The 16,345-nt window shown below is 39.1% G+C and overlaps 1 protein-coding gene across 2 annotated transcripts in view; it reads right to left on the reverse strand.

Moving 5' to 3' along the window:
• Col12a1 (collagen type XII alpha 1 chain) overlaps nt 1–16,345 on the reverse strand; it is a 119,993-nt gene that overhangs the window by 61,941 nt on the left and 41,707 nt on the right. For both annotated transcript variants that reach the window (XM_021172383.3, XM_021172385.3), the window contains exons 22-26: nt 13,518–13,657; nt 12,890–13,019; nt 12,189–12,331; nt 11,733–11,862; nt 1,309–1,445 (exon numbers count right to left, since the gene is read on the reverse strand). In XM_021172383.3, the coding sequence (XP_021028042.1) occupies nt 1,309–1,445; nt 11,733–11,862; nt 12,189–12,331; nt 12,890–13,019; nt 13,518–13,657 (680 nt within the window). The remainder of the gene's footprint in view (nt 1–1,308; nt 1,446–11,732; nt 11,863–12,188; nt 12,332–12,889; nt 13,020–13,517; nt 13,658–16,345) is intronic.

The raw sequence follows: 16,345 nt of genomic DNA on the forward strand, positions 1-16,345 counted from the left end.
CTCTTCTGCTGCTTACTAGAGCTCTCAGCAGAAAAACACAAGGATCATTATACCAAAAAGTCAGGATTTTCAGTTTGCATAAAATTCCAGAAAATGGGCACAACTTAAATGTTCCAAAGTAGGAAAAAAATGTATGTTCTAGAGCCATGACAACCTGATTTTTCAGGCAAGCAGTGACTGCCTGTGGCTTCAATCAAAGAAACTATGTTTATCTGCATCTTTTAATATTATTGTCTTACTACTTTCAGAAATGATCTTTTATACAAATCTCATTTGTAATGCGTAAGAGCTTTGAGACCCACTGACCAGTTAATTCCATTTGAAATGAAAATCCAAAATTAAACAGATGTGTACAGACATATAAAATAACTTGTACAATATATAAATGACAAATATATACAAAGGAAGGAAAGGTTGGTTTCACAAAAAAATGCCTCTGGAATTCTGGCATTAAAATTCCCTCAAGAGCACCGAATTATTTTTTTACTAATTCACTTTATATCCCACTCATTGCCCCCTTCTAGTCAACCCCTTCCCTTCTCCTCTGAGCAGGTGGGGGTTGCCCTGGGTATCACACACACACACACACACACACACACACCCTGACACTTCAAGTCTCAGCAAGGCTAGGCACTTCCTCTCCCACTGAGGCCAGACAAGGCAGCCTACCTAGAAGAACATATCCAATGTACAAGCAACAGCTTTTGGGCTGCCCTTGGAAGAGCACCCAATTTTTAAACCCATCTTCCAAAAAACAGCTTCTTCATTTTGCTCCCATTTTGAATCACATTACAACGTAAAAAGTTGTGCATCCCAACATCACCTCAAAAAAGATCAGTCTGAAAGACACAGTCCTCTAATAGCCTCTTCCTCCTTTCTCCCCGACCTGCCCAACTGACTATCTTACCATTATCTAACACATTCCCTTTCCTCCCCCAACCCCCACATCTTCTCACAACCTTGTATTTTTAGAACATTTGGAATTTTTAGTCATTCATAGACTAGAGAGTACCATATAAGGCAACTAGATGAGAAGGAAATACCTCACAGATTCTATAACTCTTTATCTACTGATGGATGATGTTTTTGAGATTAAAATCACACAGCAGAACATTTCCAAACTAAATCTAACACAGTCCAATATATTACTGATTTTCAAAACAATGTTTTGACTGCACAAGTTTTCTGTCTTTCATTAACAAAGTGACAAATATTCAAAACACATTATCATCCAGCCTAGATAAGGTTATTTTGCTAACCCTTGCAGGAACACAACTATTTCCATATCCTTTCTCATCTCCAACCTACCTCTTTGAACTCCTCATCTGGAGTTTTGTATCTAACAATGTACTTGCGAACTTTTCCAAGCACAGGTTCCCAGACGACATTCATGGTGCTGTGGGTCACATCTCTGAGTTTCACATCCTGAGGTCTGGGTAAAGGCACTGAAGAAGTACAAGCCATTAGAACCAGATGTGAGTCACAACAGAGCCTTCAGTATCTGAACAAGCTTTTCAAGAAGAAAACTTAAAGCTATGTAGCTAAATGATTTTTGTTTGTTCGAATTTTGTTTTTTCAAGTCAGGGTTTCTCTGTGTATCCCTGGCTATCCTGAAACTCACTCTGTAGACCTGGACTTGAACTTGGGGATCCACTTGCCTCTGCCTCCCAAGTGCTGGGATTAAAGGTGCGTGTCACCATGCCCTGTTTGATTTTTAAATAGCAATACCATTTTTTCAACACATAGTTGCTTTATTCTGTAGAAAGCCTTTTAGAAAGAAGATATGTGCTTTTATTTCACTGCTGACTTATTGTTTACATGATAATCTCCCAGTCCAACTAACACTATTTGCTACTCAGCCATAAATGTCTTTAGGCATTTATATGTCATCAGATATTTAAATAACTTAATATTGAAAATGAAATCTATCAAGGGATGCTCCCTTAAGATGTTATAGATCTCTTGATAACCTTTCAGAACTTGACAGTAAGACCCTATGCCTGAAGATATCACATACCTGAGACATAGAACATGGAGAATTCAAGCTGGTGCTGACTTAAAAACTGCATCCTAGTGATTAGTTTTCATGGTGGTATAGAGTTATATACACCGTCAGAGGGGGGAAGTAGTCATCATTCTTATACAACTGTGAACCCTGAGAGCTACAATAATGACTGGCCTAGTAACATGCTTACTGATACAACAGTGGCACAAATGTCATGGGAGTAACCAACCATGTTCTGATTTGATTTAAGTCCTGCTCCACAAGATGAAATATATACTTATCACCACCATTATCAAAGCCAACAATCTCTGACTGTGCAGGTCATAATCCATAGAGGAAAACTTACTTCTATTACTCTGAGAGATAAATATAATATTAGATCAATTCTTGATAACATCATTTTATCTATAAATTAATGCATCTCTGAGCATCCTCAGAGAAGTTCATTGCAGTATATGGTGAGTAACAGGGAGAATGATAACTGGTCAGGGTGTAAAGAAAAGATTACAAAGATTCAGCCCTAAATAGGACAACTATATAACAACCCAAAGCTCAGGAACAACTTCTGAAATAGGGGACAAAAAATATTTTAAGAGCTAGACATGGTAGACAACTACAAGGCCACAGTATTCTCTGGTGTATTCAACAGAACAATTACACATACAAACTCACAGGAATTGTGACAGCATGCATAAGATCTGTGCAAGTTCAAGCCAGACAAAGCCAAGCCTGGAGATTGGAGAGAGGCATGAAGTTCCATCCTTGCTGAATAGCCGTTGGCAACTGATGCATTCTGGTAGAGAGTGTGGCCCTGATGAACTGAATATGTTTCATTGAATAGATCCATGTGGCCAAGAATATATGGGCAGCACAAATTGGACTCAATGGGTTTAAAAAGAAAACAGAACACAAAGTTGGGAGAGTAGGGAAGAGAGGCAGCTCTGGTAAACACCAGGGGATGGATATGATCAAAGTGTGTTGCATGAAAGTCTCAAAAAATTAATATAAAAGAATATTATGGGAGATGCTCTATAAACTGCTTATGAGCGTGAAAAATAAAAATGGGTCAGTGGTAGGTACCCACTAAAATTGTAAGTTGTAAGAACAACTATATTTGCCTAAATGGTTGGGGAAAAAAATCTAAGAAAAAAAAATCAAACAGAGATTGATTACCTTCTTAAAAAGGAGAAGATAGACTACAGCCTGTGTTCTTCCCAGGAGGTCCACAGAAACCAAAGTCAAATGTGAGAATCTTGCCCAAATACCCATACCAGCTGGCACAACCATAGGGCCCAATTGACACAAGACCCACCTCCCCCACTACTGACCATCCCAAGGTCCACATTCCTTCTAGCCCACTTCCTCACCTGGGCCAAATCAGCAGCCTGATACCCACCCAAAAGCTATAGTGTGTAAGCCCCCCAGAAGGTCAGCAGTAAACAAAGGCACAGGAGGCCTGGAGTAACCAGGGGCATAGGATGCCTGATTTAATCAGAGACAGAGGAGGGCCACCCTAGCCAGAGACAATGCTGCCTGCCTCCTAGGAGACCAGCCCTAACTTAGAGGCCAGTTCCAGTCAGAGACACCCAGGCCAGGTAACACTAGAGAGAACCAGATGGCCAGAGTCAAGCACAAAAACATAAGTAACAGAAGCCAATATACTTTGGCACCATCAGAACCCAGTTCTTCCACCACAGGAAGCCCTAGATACCCTAACATGCCTGAAAAGCAAGATAATGACCTAAAATCCCATATCATGAAGATGATAGAGACTTTTAAGGAGGATATAAAAAACTGCCTTAAAGAATTACAGGAAAACACAGGTAAACAGGTAGAAGACCTTAAAGAAGAAACAAATCCCTTAGATAAATACAGGAAAATACAATCAAGCAGGTAAAGGATTTGAATAAAACAGTCCAAGACCTAAAAAAGAAAGTAGAAACAATAAAGAAAACACAAAGGGAGGCAGTCCTGGAAATGGACAACTTAGGAAAGAGATTAGGAGTTACAGATACAAGCATCACCAACAGAATGCAAAAGATAGAAGAGATAATCTCAGGTATAGAAGATCCCATAGAAGAAATTTACACATCAATCAAAGAAAATACAAAGTATAAAAATCTCCTAACCCAAAATAATCAAGAAATTAAGGACACAATGAAAAGATCAAATCTAAAAATAATAGGAATAGAAAATTATTTTTTATTAATTTAATAATAAATTAATTATTATTATTTTCTCAAAGGGCCAGAAAACAACCTCAAGAAAATCATAGAAGAAAATTTCCCTCAATTAAAGAAGGAGATGGCCATCAATGTACAAGAAGCCTATTGGACGTGAAATAGATTGGACAAGAAAAGAAAATCCTCTCATCACATAATAATCAAAACACTAAGTGCATAGAACAAAGAACGAATATTAAAATATGTAAGGGGAAAAGACCAACTAACATATAAAGGCAGACCTATCAGAATTACACCAGAGATATCAACAGAGATTCTAAAAGACAGAAGATCCTGTACAGATACAGACCCTAAGAGAGCGCAAATGCCAGCCCAGAATACTATACCTACTATTCTCAATCATCATAGATGGAGAAACAAAGATATTCTATGACAAAACCAAATTTAAACAATATTTTTCTACTAATCCAGCCCTACAGAGGATGCTGGAATGAAATTTCCAATGCAAGGAGGACAACTGCACACAAGAAAACATGAAAAATTAAACATTTCACAACAAACCCAAAAGAACAGAATCATACACACATAATACCACCTCCAGCAACAAAAATAACAAGAACTAACAATCATCTATCTTTAATATCTCTCAACATCAATGGACTCAATTCCCCAATAAAAAACACAAGCTAACAGGCTGGATTCATAAACAGGATCTAGCATTTTGCTGCATACAAGAAACAAACCTCAGTGACACTACCTCAGAGTAAAAGTTGGGGGAAAAAAAGTTTTCAAAGCAAATGGTCCCAAAAAACAAGCTGGAGTTGCCACACTAACATCCAATAAAATAGACTTTCAACCAAAAGTTATCAAACAGGTTGGGGAAGGATACTTCATATATATCAAAGGAAAAATCCACCAAGATGAACTCTCAATTCTGTATATCTATGCTCCAAATGCAAGGGCACCCACATTTGTAAAAGCAACTTTACTAAAATTCAAAACACACATTGAACTTCACACAATAATAGTGAGAGACTTCAACACCCCACTCTCACCACTGGACAGGTCACTGAAACAGAAACTAAACAGACACAGTGACACTAACAGAAATTATGAACCAAATGGATTTAACAGATATCTACAGAACATTTCACCCCAAAACAAGAGAATATACCTTCTTCTTGACACCTCATGGAACCTTCTCCAAAACTGACCACATAATCAGACATAAAACAAGCCTCAACAGATACAAGAAGATTGAAATAATCCCATGCATTCTAGCAGATAACCACAGATGAAGGTTGGACTTCAATAACAACAAAAACAACAGAAAGCCCACATACTCATGGAAACTGAACAACTCTCTACTCAATGATAACTTGGTCAGGGAAGAAATAAAGAAAGAAACCAAAGACTTTGTGGAATTCAGTGAACATGAAGACATAGCATACCCAAATTTATGGGACACAATTAAACCAGCACTAAGAGGAAAATTCATAGTACTAAGGGCCTTCATGAAGAAATTGGAAAGATCCCATACAAACAACTTAACAGCACATCTGATAGTTCTAGGGTAGAAAGAAGTAAAAAGGAGCAGACAGCAGGAAATAGTTAAACTCAGGGCTGGAATCAACCAGTTAGAAACAAAGAGAACTATACAAAGAATCAACAAAACCAAGAGCTGGTTCTTTAAGAAAATTAACACAATAGGTAAACCCTTAGCCAAACTAACTAAAGGGCACAGAGACAGTATCCAAATTATCAAAAATAAGAAAAAAAAAAAAAGACTTAACAGAAACTGAGAAAATACAAGAACTCATCAGAACCTATTACAAAACCTATACTCTACAAAACTGGAAAATCTAAATGAAATGGATGGCTTTCTAGACAGATATCACATGCCAAAGTTAAATCAAGATCAGGTAAACTGTCTAAACAGTCCCATAACTCCTAAGAAAACAGAAATAGTCATCGAAAATCAAACCAAAAAAAGCCCAGGGCTAGATGATTTTAGTGCAAAATTCTACCAGACTTTCAAAGAAGAGCTAATACCAACACTCCTAAAACTATTCCACAAAGTAGAAACAGAAGGAACACTACCTAATTCATTCTATGAAGCCACAATTACTCTGATACTTAAACCACACAATGGCACAACAAAGAAAGAGAACTTCAGACCAATCTTGCATATGAATATTGATGCAAAAAATACTCAATAAAATTCTCACAAACCAAATCCAAGAATAGATCAAAGGCATCATTCAACATAATCAAATAGGCTTCATTCCAGGGATGCAGGGATAGTTCAATATATGAAAATCCATCAACATAATACATTATATAAATGAACTCATGATAAAAAAAACCACATGATTATCTAACTAGATGCTGAAAAAGCCTTCCACAAAATACAACACCCCTTCATGTAATAAGTCCTGGAGAGATCAGGAATTTATGGCATATACCTAAACATAATAAAAGCAATATATACCAAATAAACAGCCAACATGAAATTAAATGGAGAGAAACTTGAAGCAATCCCACTAAAATCAGGGACAAGACAAGGTTGCATACTCCCCCTCTGTCTAGTCAATATAGTTCTCAAAGTTCTAGCTGAGCAATTAGACAACAAAAGGAGATCAGGGGGAAGGAAGAAGTCAGAGAATCACTATTTGTACATGATATGATAGTACACATGAGCAACCCCCAAAATTCTACCAGAGAACTACTAAAGCTGACAAACAACTTCAGAAAAGTGGCAGGATATAAAATTAACTCAAACAAATCAATAACGTTCCTTTATACAAATGATAAACAGGCTGCAAAAGAAATTAGGGAAAAACACCCTTCACAATAGCCACGAATAGTAGGTGTAACTCTTACCAAGCAATAAGAACTTCAAATCTTAAAAAAAAAAAAGAAAGAAAGAAAGAAAGAAAAAGAAATTGAAGAAGACCTCAGAATATGGGAAGATTCCCCATGCTCATGAATTGGTAGAATTACCATAGTGAAAATGACCATCTTACCAAAACCAATCTACAGATTCAATGCAATCCCCATCAAAATTGTAACGCAATTCTTCATAGACATGGGAAGACATGGAGAGAATTTGAGACAGTTCTCAAATTCATATGGAAAAACAAACAAACAAAACCGCATGATAGCCAAAACAATTATCACCAATAACAGAACTTCCGGGAGAATAACCACCCCTGATCTCAAGTGGTACTACAGAGCAATAGTGAAAAAAAAGAAAGAAAAAAAAAAAACAAAACATTGTACTGGTACAGAAACAGACAGGTCAGTCTGTGGAATAGAATTGAAGACCCAGAAATAAACCCCTACATCTATACACACTTGATCTTTGACAAAAAAAGCCAAAAACATACAGTGGGCAAAAGATAGCATCTTCAATAAATGGTGCTTGTCTAACTGGTGATTGTATGTAAGAGAATGAAAATAGATCCATGTTTATCACCTTGCACAAAGCTCAAGTCCAAGTGGATCAAGGACCTCAACATAAAACCATATACACAGAATCAAATAGAAGAGAAGGTGGGAAAGAGTCTCAAAGTCATTGGCACAGGGGGAAGTTTCCTGAAGTGAACACCAGTGGCTCAGGCTCTACGATCAACAATTGGTAAGTGGGACCTCATGAAACTGAAAAGTTTCTATAAGCAAGACACCAAATGGACAAAAATGGAGAAGAACCTGAGGAAAAGGAGGTCCAGTGACAGGCCCAAATTGTGATCCAGCTCAAGGGGAGGCCCCAAGGCCTGACACTTTCACTGATGCTATGGTGTGCTTAGGACAAATTGGCAACCTACAGATTGGGGGAAAAAAAAACTTCACTAACCCTACATCTGAAAAAAAAAAAGGCTAATATCCAAAATATATAAAGAGTTCAAGAAGTTAACCTCCACAGAAACAAATAACCTAATCAAAAAATGGGGTATAGAACTAAACAGCGATTTCACAAGAGAATAATCTTGAATGGCTGAGAAGCACTTAAAGAATGTTCAAAGTCCATAGTGATCAGGGAAATGCAAATCAAAATGACCCTGAGATTCCACCTCAGAATGGCTAAAATCAAAAACTCAGGTGACAGCACATGTTGGAGAGGATGTGGAGAAAGAGGAACACTCCTCCATTGCTGGTGGGGTTGGAAACTGGTACAACCACTCTGGAAATCAATCTGGAGGTTCCTCAGAAAATTGGAAATAGATCTACCTAAAGACCCAGCTATATCACTCTTGGGCATATACTCAAAAGATGTCCCACCATGCAACAGGGGTACGTATTCCACTATGTTCATAGCAAACTTATTTGTGATAGCCAGGAGCTGGAAACAACCCAGATGTCCCACAAGAGAAAAATGGATACAGAAAATGTATTTCATTTGCACAATGGAATACTACTCAGCTATTAAGAATGAGGACATCATGAGTTTTGCGGGCAAATGTATGGAACTAGAAAATATCATCCTGATGGAGGTAACTCAGACCCAGAGGGACATGCATGGTGTATACTCACTAATAAGTGGATTAGCCAAAAAAGTACAAAATACCCAGGATACCATTCACAGAACTTGAGGCTAACAAGCTGAAGGGCCCAAGTGAGGATTCCTCAATCTCACTTGGGTGGGAGAAGAAAGCAATCACACAAGTGGGGCAGGCAGGGAGGGACCTGGGTGGGAAAGATGACAGGGAGGGTAAGAGTGAACATGATCAGGTATTAGGGAAAACAGGACTGAAGTCCTGAGGGCCAGCAGAAAGAATGGAAACAGGCAACCATAGAACTTGTAGGGGGGGGGGGGCCTCTAGAATGTACCAGAGACCTGAGAGGCAAGAGGCTCTCAGAACTCAAAGGGAGGGACCTTAGATGAAATGCCCTACAGTGCGGGGAGGTAAGTTGTAAAGTCCACCTCCAGTAGAAAGATGGCTCATAAAATGGAGGGATGGACTTGCGTTCCCACAGTCAAAAACTCTAACCCAGAATTGTTCCTGTCAGAAATAACTGCAGGGACAAAAATGGAGAAGAGCCTGAGGAAAAGGAGGTCCAGTGACAGGCCCAAATTGGGATCCAGCTCAGGGGAAGGCCCCAAGGCCTGACATTTCACTGATGCTATGGTGTGCTTACATACAGGGGCCTATCATGACTGCCCTCTGAAAGGCCTAACAAGCAGCTGAAAGAGTCAGATGCAGATATTTACACCCAACCAATGGGCAGAAGATGCTGACCCTTATGGTTGAATTAGAGAAAAGCTGGAAGAAGCTGAAGAGGAGGGTGACCCTATAGGAAGACCAATAACAGCCTCAACTAACCTGGACCCCCAGGATCTCCCAGACACTGAGCCACCAACCAGGCAGCATACATAAGCTGATATGAAGCCCCCAACACATATAAAGCAGAGAACTGCTGGGTCTGGACTCAGTCGGAGAAGATGCACCTAATCCTCAAAAGACTCGGGGGCCCCAGGGAGGTCTGGTGAGGTGGGAGGCGACATCCTCTTGGAGATGTGGGGAGGAGGTGTGGGATTTGGAAGAGTTGGAGGGTGAACCAGGAGCAGGGTAAAAGTCTGGACTATAAAAAACAATTAAAAATAAACCAAAAAAAGGAAAAGAAAATAGGCAGAAGACATTATTCTTTTTCTTTAATTCTTTTTTCTTTCTTTCTCTCTTTCTTTCTTTCTGTTTGTTTGTTTGTTTGTTTGTTTGTTTTGGGGGTTGGTTGGTTGATTGGTTGGTTTGAGACAGGGTCTTTCTACATAGCCTTGGCAGTCCTGAAACTCATTATGTAGACCAGACTAGTCTTTGAACCTACAGGAATCTGCCTGACTCTGCTTCCTGTGCACTGGGATTAAAGTTGTGCACCATCATCCTTGGATCTACTTTTTTTTCTCTTCCTATAATAGATGTTCCTCCTTCTAGCTGCCCACTGGACCGTTTCTCTTCATCCTTCACTTCAACTCTGCAAGTCTCTCTTCTTGAAGCCCTGTTTCTAATGCCGAACTTCTGCGCCCCTCTGTCTTCTCATTGCTTTTGTTTCTTTGCATCTGCATCTTTTCCCTCTTCCCCTTTCCACTACTGAGGTCTAGAACCATTTTCGGATCCCTTATTCCATTTGTCTGACATACCACTGTGAATCTTGGGTTCTCTATCCCAGCCACCACTGAACATGTGTTTCCAATCTGAACCAAATCCCACCCTCTCATGTATCACTACCCCATCCACAAAACCTCAAGCACTGGTTAGGATCTAACAAATAAAAATGATAAATCTTTACATGTTGTCAATAAATTTATACTGGTGGGCTCTTTCTTTTCTCTGCCATATGATTTTTATGTTTTCTCAATATCCTTTTCACCCTTGAAGTTCCTTCTTCAATTTCCTTACAATAGGCTAAAGAGCACTAGATTTAAGCCATACATCTATCACAGAAATTTCTTCTTCTCCAAGCAGAAAACTTCGTAAAGAAGGCAACAAACCTCATCAGCCCAAGACACGGAATAATACACAAAAGAACTGCAGACCAAGAAAGCACCCCACAGCCACTGCTTAGCATCATTCAGAGGTATATCCCCAGCACCAAGCCTGATGACTGGGATATAATGCATGAGCAATGTGTTGTGGGATTGAGTAGATTGATGAGATGACAGACTTGAACTAAGAATTTTTAACTACCAGTTTTCACTTCAACAATGTTTGAACTTAACCCCCTAAATATCCTTCTCCAAACTGTAAATAGTCCCAGTCTCATATATCTTACATAGTGTACTTCATAGATTAAAACATGAACTCTTGGGCTGGAGAAATGGCTCAGCAGTTTCTCCACTAGGTGCTCCTCCAGAGGACCCTGGTTCAATTCCCAGCATCTACATAGAAGCTCAAAACTATCTGTAACTCCAGTTCCAGGGGATCCATGGCACCAGACATGCACATGGTGCACACGTATATGCATGCAGGAAAATATCTATACACATAGAATAAAATAAATAGATCTTCTAAAAAATACACTATTATTTCATGTCCATTCCTTGATTAACACGTTGCCAAGAGCAACTCTAAACTCCATTAATTATATGTCTGAATATAAGCTTCATTAAACATGAAAAGAAAAATAGATATATGTAAAGATGATAGATAGATAGATAGATAGAGATAGATAGATAGATAGATAGATAGATAGATAGATAGATAGATAGATAGTAGGTGATAAGTAGATAGATAGATAGATAAATATGCAGACAGACAGATGATACATAATAGTTAGGTAGGTAGACTGATTGTTGATCAGTCATGACATAACATGACATGACATAACCACGATATTCAGAAGGGTTCTACTTGGAAAGAGAAAGAAAGGATGGTACGGGAATATGAAGTAGGAAGACAAAATAAGGAGCGCACAGTTGATGCCCATTTTTTCATACACTAACTAAAAGGGAAAGACTAATAACTATAACCATGCACTAATTGTCAAAGTATCACTAACATCCGTGTCAATTTTACACCAATAAGAAACAGAAGAAAGCAACATCTTACATGTGACTTCCCGAGCTTTGGCAGGTTCACTAGTGAGGTCATACAGGACGGCCTGGACGGTGACCTCATACTCTGTGTTAGGAAGGAGGCCAGTCAGCTGCACATCATTCACTGTTGGCCCCACACGCATCTACATATGGAAATGCCAGAGGGAAATAAGACATTCAAGTCAAATGCTTCCAATTAGTAGGAAATGCAGTAGAAGCCCATTTGTAACCATTTGTGAACACAGCTTTTACACCCAAATATAAGAACTGGAGATTTTATTTTCTTTTGTGTCAATCATTTTAGTGTGCTACAGGTCACAAACCTCATTTCTGTTTTTTTTTTGGTGGGGAGGGTATGATATTATAAATTGATAATATGTAGTATATGCAGTATAATATGACTGTAATGTAGTAATAAATCTATAAAGTCTGAGAAACCCCAAGTAATTAAGAAACAGCCATCTCTCACCTCTTTGGGCTTTGTTCCTTCTGGAGATCGAGTAGGTTGGTATGATACGATGTAGCCAGTAGCTCCTCCCACAGGCTGCCATTGCACATGCATAGTGGTGGGGCCAACATCATAAATATTCAGGCTAACTACGGGGACTGGCACTAGGAAAATATGAAAGAGGATATCAGCTGGATCCCTGCGAACAAATGTTTCCTATTTTATTAATAAACATATATGCTAAATAGAGAATGTATTGCTTGAGAAATTAATGAGTGACTATAGCTCCTTCCACCCATAAAAACCCATCAGTGTTCATTGCACTGAATTCTCCGGGATACACATTCCAACTAATAAATAGAGGAGAATGCTCAAAGTTCAGATTACAAATGGCATTCCAATGAAGCCAATATGAAAGCCAAAATAGATAAACTTACTGAGACTTTAATCCCTTTTTCTGGAACATCACTAAGCTATTTTTATTCTTTAGTCATAGAACTTAAGACAGAAGTCACCAACACATTGTTTCATTTAATTCTTTTTTTAAAAAACAACAACAACATACTTAAGATACTTAAGATGTAAGTTTCACACATCAATGACTGGGACACAATGGATTTGTCAAAGGCTGGCAGAAGTCTTGCATGTCCCCTCCCCTGTTTGTCTTGGAAATGAAATAATGGAGCTATCTTGTCCCTCTTGCTGTCTCATGTCTGACTTACGGGTTTTCTCTGTGCCCTTCAGAGGCTCACTGTACTCATCTTCAACCACAGAATACACGTTCACCACATACTCAGTCTCAGGCTTCAGATCCTTCAGCACTGTGCTAGTTTCTAGTCGACTCACATAAAACTGGAAGGGAAAATAAAAAAGAATGCTCAACTCCATTCTTCCTGAGAGACCTCTAAACAGCCACCTGCAGGAAGTTTAGAAGATATCCCAGGAGACTTTGCCCTTTATTTTGAGAAATTACTGGATTACAGAGCGATCTCAGGTGACAACGTAATTTATTTTCCCAGCTATGATATCCATGTTTGTAGAAGTAGTAAAATTTGCCATCTTTAGTAAGTTTCCCTTGTCAACTTTATTAGTCTAGTCCAAATTTATGAATCAATTAACTTGTTTGAAAACTTGGACTGATATTCTACAGTACTTAGAAACCATTAAGAACATTTTTAAAGCTATTTCCCTTTAATGAGGTCCAAAAAGAAGCACCTGCCCTGAGAGGAACAGAGTACCACTCTTCATTCATCTCTTGACTTTCTTTCACCCAACATTTTTCTCTGTGCTCTAATGAGGCTCACCCAGTCTTCACTATAGGGAAGAAGTGCTTAAGGGTCACCTGCTCACCTCCTGGCGTTTCCCTCCAGAGACAGGGTAGTATTCCACCTTGTATCTGTCCACACTGTCAGAAGGGGGTGTCCAGCTCACTCTAAAAGAACGGTGAGTTCTCTCTGAAATTACTAAGTTAGTCGGTGCTTCCAAGTCACCTGTGTGTGAAGATAAAAGATACACACTCTCATTTCTGGAGGAAAGTGGTGAAGGAGGAAGTTAGCTTGAAAGAGTGCTGGTCTATATAGAAGTTTTCACAGGCTCCCTTTAACATGGGAAGTAGATGATGAATCTGTACGAAAGCCCATTGCCCATTGGCCTCTCTGAACAAATGGCTAAAGGATTCCTTTAGTCTCAGAAGAGTCAAGCCAGAGTGCCTTGTTCTTCTTGTTCTTCTCCTGTTCTTTCGGAAACCACTAGTTAAAATGTCACCTAGACACAAAACCTCTGAGTCATCTCTCATGCCCTCTCCTCTCTCAACCCCTTCTACATAATTACTAAACAGGACCTAAATCCAGACAATTCTACTTCTTCGTTTTCTAAGGCTAGACCAAGTTCCCTACCCCATTACCATTTCTACACATCTTGTGTTCTATGAAGAAAACACTAGTGGCTTGTCTGTGTTGAGTGTCTTTAGAGCACTTATTTCTTCTGTGTTTTATGTTCATACCAGCCTTATTTATAATAGCCAGAAGCTGGAAAGAACCCAGATGACCCTCAACAGAGGAATGGATACAAAAAAATGTGGTACATTTACACAATGGAGTACTACTCAGCTATTAAAAAGAACGAATTTATGAAATTCCTAGGCAAATGGTTGGACCTGGAGGGCATCATCCTGAGTGAGGTAACACAATCACAAAAGAACTCAAATGATATTTACTCACTGATAAGTGGATATGAACCCAGAAACTTAGTATACCCGAGATATAAGATACAATTTGCAAAACACATGAAACTGAAGAAGAACGAAGACCAAAGTGTGGATCTTTGCCCCTTCTTAGAATTGGAAACAATCACCCATGGAAGGAGTTACAGAGACAAAGTTTGGAGCTGAGACAAAAGGATGAACCATCTAGAGACTGCCATATCCAGGGATCCATCCCATAATTAGCCTCCAAACGATGACACCATTGCATACACTAGCAAGCGTTTGCTGAAAGGACCCTGATATAGCTGTCTCTTGTGAGACTAGGCCGGGGCCTAGCAAACACATAAGTGGATGCTCACAGTCAGCTATTGGATGAATCACAGGGCCCCCAATGGAGGAGCTAGAGAAAGTATCCAAGGAGCTAAAGAGATCTGCAACCCTATAGGTGGAACAACATTCTGAACTGACCAGTACCCCGGAGCTCTTGACTCTAGCTGCATATGTATCAAAAGATGGCCTAGTCGGCCATCACTGGAAACAGAGGCCCATTGGACACGCAAACTTTATATGCCCCAGTACAGGGGAATGCCAGGGCCAAAAAATGGGAATGGGTGGGTAGGGAAGTGGGGGGGAGGGTATGGGGGACTTTTGGGATAGCATTGGAAATGTAATTGAGGAAAATACGTAATAAAAAAATATATTAAAAAAAAAGAATGAAAACTAGCAAACATCAATATTTTTAAATATGGCTATAGGCATATTTAAATAGCCTGTGGTTGTGCTTCCTGTGGGAAGATATGGGTAAAACAATGTGTAACAGTAACTAGAAAATTAAAAATTGATGTGATAAATACATTAAGACCAACAGCAAGTTGTTACAAATAATGATTTAAAGAGAGAGGAGTTGCTCTTATGTGACCATGAGCATGACAAATCACTTTCATACATACTCCTCTGGGTTTCTTTATAAGTCCAAATTGAGTGAGTATGTCTGCTCTTAGCAGTTGGGTCAAAATCAAGCTTGCAAAATTATCAAGTTGTTTTATGGCCTGGGAAATTTCAATGACTGCAACTATTACATAGTTGATAAAAAACAATAAAGGAAAAAAAAACAGATAAAAGATGTTTCCATCCCCATTCAAAGTTCACTCCAATTGAATAAAAAAAAGACAATTCTCTCAGTTCACCCAAAGCCAGAAGCCTACAAATTCTGGCTGCCCAGCTGGTCTGTTTCTCCAGGGAAAAGACCAGTCTTTTGTTCAAAATTCAAAAGAGAATATCTGCAAAAGTCTGAAGACAGACGTACAAGAAAGAACATGAAATATGCAGCGTGGATGTAACCAAGGACACAGACCTTCAGAAGTGTTTCTGCCACACTGTTCGAGTTCATTCTGCCCCTCTGAAACCACTGTCAGCTAATGACACACTGCTTCTACACAATCCCCATGTTTAAGAGAAATGTCCTCACACTCTAAGAATCATGGATCTATCATTAATTCTGCAAAGCCCTTCAGTATTGCTGCTTCCAATGTCTTGTCCTACAGTTTGCACAGAGATTAACCATTCTATGCCCTCCACTGTCACTACAAACCCAGTTATGATATTGTTTCTAAACCATAATCTGTTTTCCATGGTTACATCATGCAAAGTCCCACAACAGCACCCCTATCCATCTGACCCTAACTAGGTAACTGTTCTAGATCTATGTCTTCTTGTGATTTCGTATGGTCTAAGCTTTAAGGCTGTAACTTCTTTTCACATTTGGGGATTATCAGTGCAGAGCATCAGACCTGAAAATCTGCAGCTGAAGAAAGGAAATCAGACATAAGATGTCTTCCCTATACATTAGGAAGCCGAAAAAAAAGCTACCAAACATTACTGAGCAAGCCAAATTGGTCAACTTTTAAGTCATAGCTATCTGAATAATGTAGCACTGAAGTGAAGCTGCCCCGCCCCCAAGCAGGTCTGTGCTAGA

This window comes from Mus caroli, unplaced genomic scaffold (genome assembly GCF_978045245.1).
Source record: "Mus caroli unplaced genomic scaffold, Mus_caroli_1 scaffold_11, whole genome shotgun sequence".
NCBI classification, from domain to species: domain Eukaryota; kingdom Metazoa; phylum Chordata; class Mammalia; order Rodentia; family Muridae; genus Mus; species Mus caroli.